This window comes from Labrus mixtus, chromosome 14, assembly GCF_963584025.1.
Source record: "Labrus mixtus chromosome 14, fLabMix1.1, whole genome shotgun sequence".
Taxonomy (NCBI): Eukaryota; Metazoa; Chordata; class Actinopteri; order Labriformes; family Labridae; genus Labrus; species Labrus mixtus.
Window position 1 is genome coordinate 26,081,359 of NC_083625.1, and position 13,315 is coordinate 26,094,673.

A 13,315-nucleotide genomic window follows, 5' to 3' on the forward strand; every position below is an offset into this window, starting at 1 on the left:
CCTAATAAAAATAAAATTAAAAAAATAAAAACTGAAATCTGTCATAAAAGGCATTAACGAATTCAGAAGGATTGTTCTTCCTAAATCTTTTATTTCCTCTAAGAAATGAATCACCAGTATGTTATTTTCCCAGGGCTTTGGTACATTAAAGAGGTTTCATGTAAAGATTGAGGTTAGCTTTTCTGTATTGTAATGCGGGCCTCAGTGTCTTTCCTTACTTAAACAAATACAGCATGTCAAACCTTCACTCTCTACCTGACCCTCATACAGAAACCCTCTGACTGTGACCACACACCATGAGGGCAACCTTGCAAAGTGATACGTTTCATTTTAGTAATTTTATTATACCAAGTCATAATTTGACAACAATACAAACAAAATGTTCCTGAGAAAAATGAACCCTTTAAACACACCTTCTTGGTTTGTGTTGGCATTTAAGGGGTTAAATAAAAGAGGCAACAATTTCATCCTATCAGAGTTTTCTGTCTCTGCTGATGCTAGGCAGTACATGCTTTACTCGCTGCTCTGTGATTGGAGGACCTGCTATAAAATGACAGAGGGTCTAGTAAACGTAAGTCAATGAGAGACTGAGTTCAAATGAACCAATCAGGGGTCGTTATTTACTGGAACTCTGCGTAATGTTCGTTTTTACAAATCAATCTTAATAGAATAGAATTACTTTATTGATCCCAAACTGGGAAATTGTGGAAATAGAAAACATACAGTATATTTAATAACTGGCCACTGTGATGATCTAATGATGTCATTTATCAACAATATTGTTATTTGTGGTGGTGGGTTCCAAAATGCCATGATTGCTGTTCACTGTTCAAGGTACTACACAGTGTGCACGTTGTTGTGATGTGTAGGCTTTCCATGAGATCTTATTGGTCCACTTGCCTTCAGGTTCTGTCCATCAAACGGCAGCGAGCCGCTGACCAGCGTGTAGAGAATCACTCCCAGGCTCCAGACGTCCACCTCGGGCCCGTCGTACTTCTTGCCCTGGAAGAGCTCGGGAGCAGCGTAGGGCGGCGAGCCACAGAACGTGTCCAGCTTGTTGCCCAGCGTGAACTCGTTGCTGAAGCCGAAGTCGGCGATCTTGATGTTGGCGTCGGCGTCCAGCAGAAGGTTCTCCGCCTGAGTCATACCGTACGTGGAAGCAGAGACAGAAGAGGAAGAGGAGGAGGAGGGGGGAGGATGTCAGATAAAGCGACATGTTCAAAGAACAGGAGGGGAAGGGGGAGCAGAGTAGTTGGACGTGGAGGGAAAAGAGGAATGAGAAAGTGGGCGGCAGAAGTTGTGGTGAAGAAAAAAAAAAAACAGGAGTGTGAGTGAGCGACAGATGGGGAGGGGGTTGGAGCTGGTGTGTTGTCCAACAGAACAGATCCTGGACATGACTCATACTGTATATATGTCACTGTGTGTGTTTAGGAATGTAATAATCTATTAGGAGCAGGCTCCCACTGCGTAAAAAACAGCCTCTCCACTCATCACTGCCATTAAGATGCTAAAGGACACAGATTAAGACTAGTCCCAGATTATCATTTTTCTCTTTCAGAGTAATCTGCCAGTGAAAGAAAAGTCCTAGTCTTGGACTAGCCTTAATCCGGAGTGTATCTGAAAGCAGCCCCAAAACATCCTGCTGACTCTCTCACCTTCAGATCTCTGTGAACAATGTTCTTCGTGTGGCAGTAGTGGACAGCGGAAACAATCTGTGAACGACAGGAGACAAATAACAGTTCAAGAAGTGACAATTAAATGTGAGGATTGAGTGCATGTGGGTATCAGGAGGTGTTGTTTTTGACGCACCTGTCGAAATTTGGCTCTGGCTTCCACCTCCTTCATTCTCCCATGAGACACGAGGTAGTCGAACACTTCACCTGCAAGCGTGTTCAGAAACAGATGAGTCAGATAATAACATATTATATGGAAGTTATTACTTTATTATAAAGTGCTGACATACAAATTATTTCCAGTCACATCACAGTTATTCATATATTTAGAGTACAAATGCTGTTAAGGTGTGTTCTTCAGCTTTACTGTCCTAGAGAGCTAATTTATCCTGTAGCCATTGAACGCAACACTGCAGGTACATCCCACCTTTAGGGAATATTTGGATATTTTTGGAAACACACTTATTTCCTGTCTTGCTAAGATTTATTTAAGAAGATTATTACACCACTCTTCTTTCTGTCCTTTTAGATTAAAGCTGCAGTCAGTTACTTTCTCTTGGCATGAAGACAGAAACAGCTCGCCCGGCTCGTACAAAGGTAACGAAATCCAACCACAGGCACCTCCAAACGTCATTCATTAAAACCCTATTATCTGTTTCTCTCAGTTTATTACTATCTTATACTGTCTTATATTAGCTTATGCTAAATCTGTCATCAATCCTCTGAATCATCAACCATATAAATATGGACAACATGTCTCTGTCTTCTTCTGTTGAACAAATGTGAAGCCAATATTTTGCTCTAATAACCTACGTACATTTAGATAACATTTATTTATAATTGATTTATAACACACTTTAAAGTTGAACAAATCTCAAAGTGATACAAATTGTAATAGAAGCATGAAAGCAGCATCTAAAATCAAACAAGTAAAAGGGTCAAAAACATGATTGTAAAAACAAGAACTGAGCAGTGGTGGTTAAGATGAGGCTCTTTTAAAGAGAAATGTTACAACATTACATGCTTTTAGATATCATACTATGCACATTAAACACAGCTCACAGCTCTTCCTGGGCGTTCAAGTTCACTTTAACCCCCTTAACCTCCTAATACCCCCCCCCCGAACTTCAAGTTGTACAGACTTGAATTAAAAATCTGTCTCTGAAGGTCACAGCTGACAGGAGGTCATTTGGTTCAAAGTCCCCGTGAAACAGAACTTTCAGAGTGACCTATTTCCTTCTGAAATGGGATCAAACTAATCACAAGATAGAAGGAGGTTTGGTTGATTTTGATTGGATCGTTGAAGCTTCGACAAAGCTTTTTAATTGGTCAAAAATACGTAAACGCCCCTTAGTGCAGGATGAGTCACCAGACCTTTAAAATGTTTTACAGGAAGCGAACATAGAGTTAGTTTGATGTAAAAATACTCAGACAATGCCTTTTTGAAATATATTTGGCAGAACATTTAACGCAGGAACGCTGGATTAAAACCAGGAAAATGTATTTTTTTATTTCAAGGGGACTTTAAGATTGGAAACAGAAAGAAAAGACATGAAATGGACACGAATAGAAACATAATGAAACACAGAGCATCATTAGATGCATCGAGGTCTGGCATTGCAGCATCATTACTGCTCTGAGGCCGCTCAGTTATTTATGTTGTGGTTCTATGCTCTATTAAATTTGAATGTAGAACCAGACAATACAGGAGTTTACAGTCATCTCCTGGTGACTACAGAGTTCATCTATTTCAAAGTGTGAATGGGTAAAAAGGAAAATAAAGCCAACAAAGCATAGTGATCACTGAAGAACTATCACACTTAAACTCTATATTTGTGTTCAGATTATAAAAACATCTCAATTGGCTTTTCCTACTTTTAAAAAGGGGAATTCCTATTTTTTTGAAACCTGGTTCCATTTATGTATTTTGGGTTCATATTTTGGAGGCTCATAGACTATAAACATTTTGTAACTACTCTAGTAGACAACTAGCTTTCAACAGAACATAAAGGCTGAAACATATTCCTTATAAGGTAAGATATGCTCAAAGTCCATCATAACAGAAGATTCTCTACTAAAATAAGTCTTTAAATTTAGACCGAGATGCCTGAGAATTATTCTGAAAACAAAAACATTGGTTACCCTGCTCTCGTCAAAGCCTCAAGACTCCAAAGACAAACGTAACAGAAAGTTTACCATTCAGACCACATGAGTCCACCACCTCCTCTGCCGTGTTTGTGCAGGTTGTTGTATTTTAGGGAAGGATAAAAACTGATCGTTTAAAACAAACATGTCAGAAACCAAAAGAAACAAAGCACCCAACCAGGCGGTGGAAGACGAGTAAACATGTGTTCTCCCAAAGTAAAAGTAAAAGTTGCTGGCGTTGTCGTTGAGACTTTAAAGAGAGCAGTTTCCATTTCAAGTCGTTTCTGGTTTAAAAAATAAAAAGTTTTCCCTTGACAAAAAAAGTCCATCTCCATGGCAACCCTCTCCATATTGTTGTCATACAGCTTAATAACAAACTAAGTCTGCAGTGACAAAAAGAAGAAGCTCGTTTAAGGACAAAGTGTGATCAGGTGTATTTGTTTTGCAGCCATTACAGTCTGCGGTTAAACAGGTTGATTATGTTTACAGATTATGTTTATTATTTTAATAATAATTATCCTTTAACTGTTATATATTCAAGACGGCAGCATTCAGAGTATACTTAAATAGCAACACTCCTGAAAAACTGTTTAAAAAAGAACATCATTCACATTAAAGCTCAATATGTCATGATTGTAATCAGGGATTTTATACAATTTAAAAGGGCTTCGGAATACGTCTCAAAAATGTTTTTACTAATTTATTTTCTATTTCTTGACAGCTTTGGTTTTACTCTTGTTTTGGAGCAGGCTTATCTTTCTTATCATCAAAGCCAAATGTTACAACATTACAGTTTTTAACATTACTGTTCGCACAGTTTTATCGTCCAGATTATTTCTGTTTTTGTCCAAAATCTTTTCTTATATTTCCTTTTCCTGTTGGTAACTGTTAGCAGAGGCGCTGCTCGTCAACAAGCAAGACAGGCAACTGGTTGGGACCTGAGACCAGTAGGGGGCTCCTGAGGGCTGACAAACTTTAAACCAAAGCAGACGCCCAAAATGTGCAAATTTTGCAACAACAGTTGGAATCCTCCCTAAGGGGGCCCCATCACACAGCCCTCACTGTCGTTGCCCTGCTGAGCGTCACATTCATTATTGCTGTAAAAACCTAAATTTGTCAATGAAAGTCAACAAAGGAAAATTAAGAGGAGAAAGGGAAAAGTAAAAAGAGGAAGAGGAGTATGCATCGGGACACTGGCAGACATGACGGTGAGGAAAGCTGGTTTGAGGGCCTCCAATTGATTTTTGCCTCGGGCCCCAACAGACTCTAGAATCGCTATTGACTGTTAGCGGCTGTATATCTAGTATAAGTAAGACATGAAGACACACTAGGCTGATGTTATCTTGGATAAACTTTTACAATACGGAACATGTGTATATGTCCAGTATGTACATTCTGTTCTTTCAATACTGTCAAAAAAGCCAGAACTGCTGTTTTCCCTATTTCCATTTTTTTCTGCTTAGCTAAGCTCACTGCTCTCTCAGAATATTTTGCACACTGACATGAGAGTGGTATCAAGCCTTACCAGTCACTCTGAGCAAGAAATAAATAAAGGCTGAACTAGTTCTGTAAATGTTTCAGATTTTAAAAAGTCCTCAAATGGACTAGTAGCTCTGTAGCACCGTCTTCTATTCACTTCTGGAGTGTAAATGAGTGACAGGTGTCTTGGCACGCCTCCTTCATTTGCTGACCATTTGAGCTAAATTAATTCAGCTCAGACTTTTGACCAATCGCAGAACTGTAGCTGTACAGACTGCAAAGATGAAAAGAACCTAACTTAACATTTCTTAATTTAAGAAACACTCCATCTAAGCAAACATTGTTTAAAAAAAAAAAGATAATTTAATACGTTTAAATTACTGAGATCATCATGCTAATTCTGTTAGCCCATTAATGGTAATTTCCATGATGTGTTAACATCAAACTAACAAGATAAGATTTACATACCGGTCCATCCACCACAGCACATAATACAATAAATGATCAAAATACTGATCAAGTTCAGTTGTTACGATACCACATTTGTTTTACTTGGACATGATACCAGCAAAAATCAGACAATATTGATACCTGTTACCATAGCAACAATTACCACAGTAACAAAAATAGAAGTCCTAAGCACCCAATATTGGGTAATGTCTTTACAATAAATTACAATAAATCTGCAGGCAAACTCCTACACACTTTCTAAGTTGCACACATATGTTGCCAAACACAAAAAGTTTGCCAACGTATTTGTGCAGTTTTTACAATGTTCTCTGTCTTTCGGTCGTGGCAACTTTGGGTTCAAATACAAAAAATTAAGTGTTTTTGATTTTAGTTCTGTTACTTTTCCATAGGCTACTATCTATGATTAAAATAACTGAGTTTAAAAACACGTGGTATTGAGAAGCGTCACAGTACCAAACATTTTGTCATCCTTCGATCACACACACACACACACACACACACACACACACACACAGACACACACACACACATAAAGATGTCCCTGGATGTGCGAGAGGATGTACTCACCCCCACTGGCGTACTCCATGATTAGGTAAAGGGTCTTATCAGTCTCAATCACCTCGAACAGCTGCACTGTAGGCCAAAACACAAGCAGATTAAAATCCAATAGATATACATAACAACAAATCCTCTTCACATGATCAATTATTGCACATCCGTCTGCCTGCCTGTTTTAATACAGGTAACCTGCTGCTGATGCTGTGGGGGGGGGGGGGGGGGGGGTTTCATCATATGGCATTCAGCTTTAGAAAATCCAACCTCATGACCTCCATATCAGGCCTGCAACGTGGCTAACATCTCTTTCAATGAACACTCGAAGGTTTAATCAAAGTGTTATTATACTTATGTCTGCTCACACACACACACACACACACACACACACACACACACACACACACACACACACACACACACACACACACACACACACACACACCCATTGAGATGAATGCACAGTGTGTGTCTTACCTATGTTAGGGTGATTCAAGCCTTTCATTATTCTCACCTCCCGAAAGAGCTGCACAGAAGAAAAAAACAACGTAATGTTTTGATGATTTCAGACTAAAATAAAAATCTTCTGTTCAGCTTCTGAGTGTTGACCAGCGTCTCTTTGAATAACCTTAAAGCTGTCCTTTAAAAACAGAAGAAATACATTCAGTTCAGTTTACATCTTTGGAAGTGAAAGGGGGGTTTTCTTCTCTTCTCTAAGCCCTGATCAGGTCATTATGTCTTTATTAGACGGGAAAGCTGTGGTGATGAGGAGAGGGAGTGTTGGATGACATGCACCGAGCAGCATCAGGATCAGGAGTCCAACCAGTGAGACGAGGACTGAAGCCTCTGTACATGGGACGCCTGCACAACCAACTGAGCTGAAGCAGAGCCCCTGGACTTCTTTGTTCAGAACATAGACTGTAAATATAAATGGATGACGCTTGAGGGACGTCACCCGTTGGTTTCTAAACTGCTGTTTTGGAAGCCCTTCCATGGTGGTTGCCATATTGGAAATCTTTACTCTATCAAACTTTTGGTCGACCTAACAACAGGCAAAGAGGTGGAGCTGAGGCGGTCCCAGCCTTACCTAGCCCTGATAAACCGCTACAATGCAACAGTTTGCAGTCGAGTCTGTCACGCCCCTAACTATGCATGTGACGATAAAGACATTAAATAATAAGACCAAAGTTGTTTTTTGTACCAGGCTGTAAACATGTTCATTTCTTTCATTTGATTCAGGGTGTGTATGTGACTTCCGGGTCTTTTGGAGCCAGCTTCAAGTGGACACTCGAGGAACTGCAGTTATTTGCACTTCCTTCCTTGGCTTTGTTTATCAACACCAGAGTTTGCTGCTTGGTTCAGGTTTATTTCTTGTGAATCCTGCAGGTTATTTTCTATATTATGAATGAGCAGATCAACTGAAGTACACTGAAGCGTATATCACGTAGGCGCGAGGTCATGAAAAAGCACCTATGAAACAAGTCAACGCCTCCACAGTTAGACGGTGCCAAAAATCCGAGACACACCAAGCTGTTGATCCAACACCAGCACAGACAAGCTCTGTGGTGAACATCCACACCGTTCATTTTGATGAACATCTGAAAACAATCAATCTCTCAAACAGAAACAAATACAAACTCCTCATGTACAGATCTGACCCCAAATCTACATCTCCTACTTTCAGAAAATGTAAAGCTAGAAGACAAAACAAGAGGAGAACTTGTCTGTATGTTCACAGTGTCTACACCATTCAATGAACAGTCAAACAGATATAACCATTCAGGATCAATCACACCGTTTGTACTTATAATAAAGCACAAATGTACAGTATCTGATCCCAGCTTTCATTGGGCGTGAGGCAGGGTACACCCTGAACTGTTCATCAGTCAATCACTCACATCACACTCACGTCCACACCTACACACGATTCAGAGTCACCATGCTTTTCCAGTTCCAGTCCCCCCATTTTGTGGAACCAGCTGCCTCCATCTCCATGTTTCAAAACCAAACATTTCCCCCTGACCTTTATAAATAGTTCAAACATTTTGTGCTTTAATGGCAGCAGGGAGTCGTTGTCTCTCAATCGTACGGCCGAGGGTTCGATCCCCAGCTCCAGAAACAACACATCCGATGTGTCCCTTGGGCAAGACACCTAACAGTGAATTTCTCCCGCTGCTTCATCAGTGATGTATGAATGTGTATGAATGGATTAGTTACTTCTGATGGTCTCTTTACTCAGCAGCCTCTACCATCAGTGTGTGAATGTGTAGGTGTGACCTGCGGTGTAAACGCTCTTCCAGTAGTCGGAACACTATAAAAGCACTAAACAAGCTCAAGTCCATACTCCATACTTACCATTAACCATGTGTTTACTTCATTCAGTGTTTTTATGTGTGTCTGTCATCTCGATCATTTGAATATGTCTTTGTACTTCGTTTTCTTATTCCTCGTCTGTAAGACACTTTGGTCAGCTGATGCTGTTTTAAATGTGCTATACAAATAAACTTGACTTAATGTTTAACATGCTAACATTCTTCACATCAGAGTGGAAGGCTGAGGGTCGGCTCTTTCCTCAACATTGCTGAAAAATATGTTTGAAAAGATAATTAATTAAAAAAGGAATAAAAGATGAAACCTTAAATTTTAACGTAGAACTGACATAAAAGCCTCGTCTATACTTAATAAATATTATTGTAGTCATTATCATTTAACCATCTTTAGAGGAGAATAAAGAGATCATGCCCACTAAGGAAAGACAAAGTGTTTATAAGTTGATACCGTTGGTTTGGCTTGTAATTCCTCCCTTTCAATTAAATTGTACATTTCATATTTTGAATGCTATAGGGTTCTAATGCTCAGCATCAGGAGTCCTCTCTGTGAGTGTAAAAGCTACATTCACTGTCCTGCTGCTTCGTCTTTATAGCATTTTAATGAGCACTAAAATGGAACTAGACAGCTGTCAGAGATCAGGGTGGAGCAGTGCGAGCAGACACTTGTGTCCTTTAACAAATGTGTCCCTTTTAGATCTTTCATAAAATAATTTGTGGAAGAGAAAACGACCAACAAACAGAAAAAAAAAACGTCACCATTGAAAGAACTAAACAAAAACCAACACAAAAATGTGACGAGCCAAAAACAGGCCAACTTCCACTCTCTGCGTCTGACTCGTGTCTGCATGTGGAGGATATATTTGTACACTTTGTCAGAGCAGAGCAGGGGATTACATTTGAGCCAGATCCCCTGATTTCATATTATAACATTCATACACTCGCTTTAAAAAAAAAAAAAAATCACCATCGCTGAAAACCAGTGACCCTCCTCCTCATCAACAACTCAAACTGGTAAAAAAAAAAAAAAGAAAGATTGAGCGATAAGCTTTCTATCCTCTTTTCTCCATCCTCCCCCTCTTCCATTTCCTCATGATGTGTGTGTCTCCCTCCATTCCCTCCTCCTTCATTCATTCCTCCTCGAGCTGTTCAACCACGTCACTGTTGCCATAGTGACCCAGGTATTAAGAACCGGGCTCTTTTCCCAGCTTCTCCAGCTGTGCGAGAGAGAGCGGGGAATCTTGGGATACGTAGTGCTGCTGCCGGAGCGTCTCATCACGCAGGCGTCCCGTTTAATTCTCTGCTCAACAGATCCGTCAAAACAATAAACAATCCCCACGAGCTAACGCCCGGGTCATCGGTGGTGAATGAATAGTAATCCTGCGATAAAGCCGATGGACGCACAAGCTCTGTGGCTAAAGGGCAGCTGGGTTTTATAACAAACCGAGCAGATGGTAACAAAAATCCACACAGATATTCTCTGCTTTGGTTTTTAGGTGTCTAGCTATTTGAAAATCTTCTTCTTGTGTAATCTGTTATTTCCTCATAAAGTAATCCCTCCTCTTGGCTTGATGTTCTCAATGCATGATTTCACTTCCCCCTCTTATACCTACCCTATACAATACATCTCCCTCTCTCCCCTCTCCCCTCTACATACATTACCGTCCAGATTATGCTAATATGGGCTCTTTCATGTCTTCAGTACTAAGGATTTTCTCTTGCCCACGGGTATGTAAAGAAGCTCGCTATCATCCCCGGCCAATTGTAGAGTATTCTCTCCAATCAGCGGCCAATCCTTCTCCTCTCTCCTCAGTCCTGTCCTCAATGTTGCACCATTGTTTCTCACAGAAAGCTGGTCAGGTCCAGGAAAAGAAAGCAGCCAAAAAGACGGGATAAAACACAAACTGGGATTATGTTTTGTTTTGTTTTCTTCAGAGGCTTAATATTCCAGCCAGGTAAGGAAACAGAACATTTCTGTCTTGATAAAAGCAACAGAAATGTGATGAGTCAAAGTACCGGGGATTTCAGGAAGTCAGTGATCACAAGGTGCGAGAGTAGGCTACGTGAAAAGAAAACAATGAGATTTTGTGTTTGAAAGTCTTGATAGTAGCACAACAATCCAAGGTCATTGCTTTGATTGTGCTTCCTGTGATGCAGTCACACAGGTGGCCTTACATTGTTGCGCTGGTGTGTCTGCTTCTTTTGGAAATTAAATTTGTTTTTAGAGACATTTCTTTGCCACTTGTGACTGAAACTGAGCCGATCAAGTTTCAGATAGACAGGCATATGTACAGTCTATGGCTAAAACTGGTTATCTGACATTTTGGGTCAATGTCAGAATGGTTGGTCCATCTTGTCTAGGGCTCATGATCACGGCCTTGTGACCAAGTACACAGACGTCCCACCCCCTCAAATACAAAATATATTGATAGGCCAATCACCTGCTAATTACAAGGTGATACTCATGACGTCTAAACACGGCAATGTAGCAGCAACCTCCATCAACATGCCAGGTTATACGCTGTACGCTAGCTGAGCTAAAATGAGTTCAGTGCTGTTAGTAAGCCCGTTAAGACACATTTATGTTGGAGTGGCCATGCCAAGAAAAAGCAGAAAACATACTAAATTATTTACACAAGAAGAAGGAAAGCAGTTTATGTTACAAAAGGGAGGGACATGTGTACGTGCTCGATCTGCAGGACCAGCGTTACAGTCAGCTAAAGGAGTAACGTGGAGCGCTGCGCCACCACACTGAAGTCACAGTTTCTTTGCACAATTACTATTCTGCCAATGGACGAACAAGGCCAACAGGGAGGACTAATAAAAAGTGGCAAAATCCCGGGGCGCCTAGTGATTAGAGCGCGCGCCCCCATATACGGAAGCTCTCGTCCTCTAAGCGGGCGGCCCAGGTTCAAATCCGACCTGTGGCTCCTGTCATGCATGTCATTCCGAACTCTCTCTCTCTCTCCTTGATTTCTGACTCTATCCACTGTCCTGTCTCTCCAATCAAGGCAAAAAAAGACAGAATTTTTTTTTTTTTTTTTTTTAAAAGGCGTGAATCCTAACAAAGCACAAGAAGCCATTCACCCACACCAGCATGGTGAAGGACACAATGACCATGACGACTGAGGGACCAAAAAAAAGTTCGACTGAAATAATGTCTGCTGTTGCCGATGTAGAGTTTGGTGCTAACAGAGTGTGTGTGAGCGTTGTAAGCTTTGGGTATAAATGTTTGTCAGTAACTTCATTCAGCCGGTTTATTAGTTTTGATATGTTATGTGTCGAAACATAAATGATGTGACGCACGTACAGTAGCTCTTGGACACGGGTCATTTTTTTCAGTGACAAAGCTTGCATCAAATATATAAACAAGCATCAGGAAGAATTACAAGGAAATATAAAAAAATGTGCAAAAAGTTGAGAAAGAGCACAAAGGTTAAGTGGAAAAAAAGGTTCCCCTTGAAGAAAAAATATAGATTTTTTACATGCCAACTTCATCACTGAATGAAATCGTAATCATTTTTTAAACTATGCACTTCCTTTTCATGAATTTTAATAAATCATTTTTATGGTATAATCTTTAATTCCTGCTCTTTTTTTATTGTAAGTGTGTATTTTCATTTCTATTATTCATCCACAAAGCACTTTGAATTGCATCCATGTATCACATATATATATATATATATATATATATATATATATATATGTATACTAACAAATCTGCCTTGCATTGCCAAAACGCATTTATTCTGCTAAGGGTCTGAAGTTTTGTTCTCAGACTTACTGTATGGAAACAAACATCCTGGTAAAACAGCATCAAGCACAGATTCCTCTGTTGTTTTCATGAAATGCTACAGAGCCAACAAATCACAGTTTTCACAGTTTCATTGTCAGGCCTTGTCGTTGCACTGATGACTTGCATGTCAGGTTAAAGGATTCACACACCTTATTCATGGAACAGATTGAGCACAGAAGCAAAAAACCAGGCCTGACAGATAGTGCTGATTCTGGTCACACACTATTTTTCCAGTAGGATGTGTGACATATCTCAGGGGACTCGTCTTTTAAAAGGTGCTCAGGAATTAAACTCTGCTACATCTCATGAAGACACACTGGTCTTCCCAACTCATGTAGCAAGACATAAAGACATCTTCCAGGCAAACTAAATCGCACAAAAACACCACACAAAGAAGAATTATTTCATCCCTGATTTGATCCTTCTGCTCTGTTCACTTCTTGCCCACAGGCAGAACAGCTAACGCAGGCTGAGGGAGGTACAAAGCGATAAAAAGAGGGAGGAGCAGGAAGAATTAGTGCTAAATGAGGGAGACACTTTGGCCTACATGTGCACATGACGAGCATTATGGGGAAAATATGGCTTGGTTGAATGCTTGTCTGCGTCCTTTGTCTGTCTTTTTGCTCTTTCTTCACTGAGAGACTGAAACACGCGACAGGGCAGAAGAAGCTCCTGCCTGATGTCAAGTTGAGACATGTTCAGTGTCTACACGTCCAGATGTGAACTATTCCAGCTCCTGAGTCAACGTGCAGCATCTGTACTGCTCCCCCTGCTCTGCTGCTGACCTTCATGCGCAAGAACCCTCCACCATTCAGGAAAAAGGACAGTCCATGAACCGTCCTCCTTCAAACATACACCCGAGTTTCCCTAAA

The 13,315-nt window shown here is 40.4% G+C and overlaps 1 protein-coding gene across 1 annotated transcript in view; it reads right to left on the reverse strand.

Annotated features, from left to right (window-relative positions):
* Window positions 1–13,315, reverse strand: part of mark4a (MAP/microtubule affinity-regulating kinase 4a) — a 36,681-nt gene that overhangs the window by 15,177 nt on the left and 8,189 nt on the right. The window contains exons 4-8 of the mRNA XM_061055994.1: window positions 6,798–6,846; window positions 6,336–6,401; window positions 1,810–1,880; window positions 1,656–1,712; window positions 901–1,137 (exon numbers count right to left, since the gene is read on the reverse strand). Coding sequence (XP_060911977.1) covers window positions 901–1,137; window positions 1,656–1,712; window positions 1,810–1,880; window positions 6,336–6,401; window positions 6,798–6,846 — 480 coding nt within the window. The remainder of the gene's footprint in view (window positions 1–900; window positions 1,138–1,655; window positions 1,713–1,809; window positions 1,881–6,335; window positions 6,402–6,797; window positions 6,847–13,315) is intronic.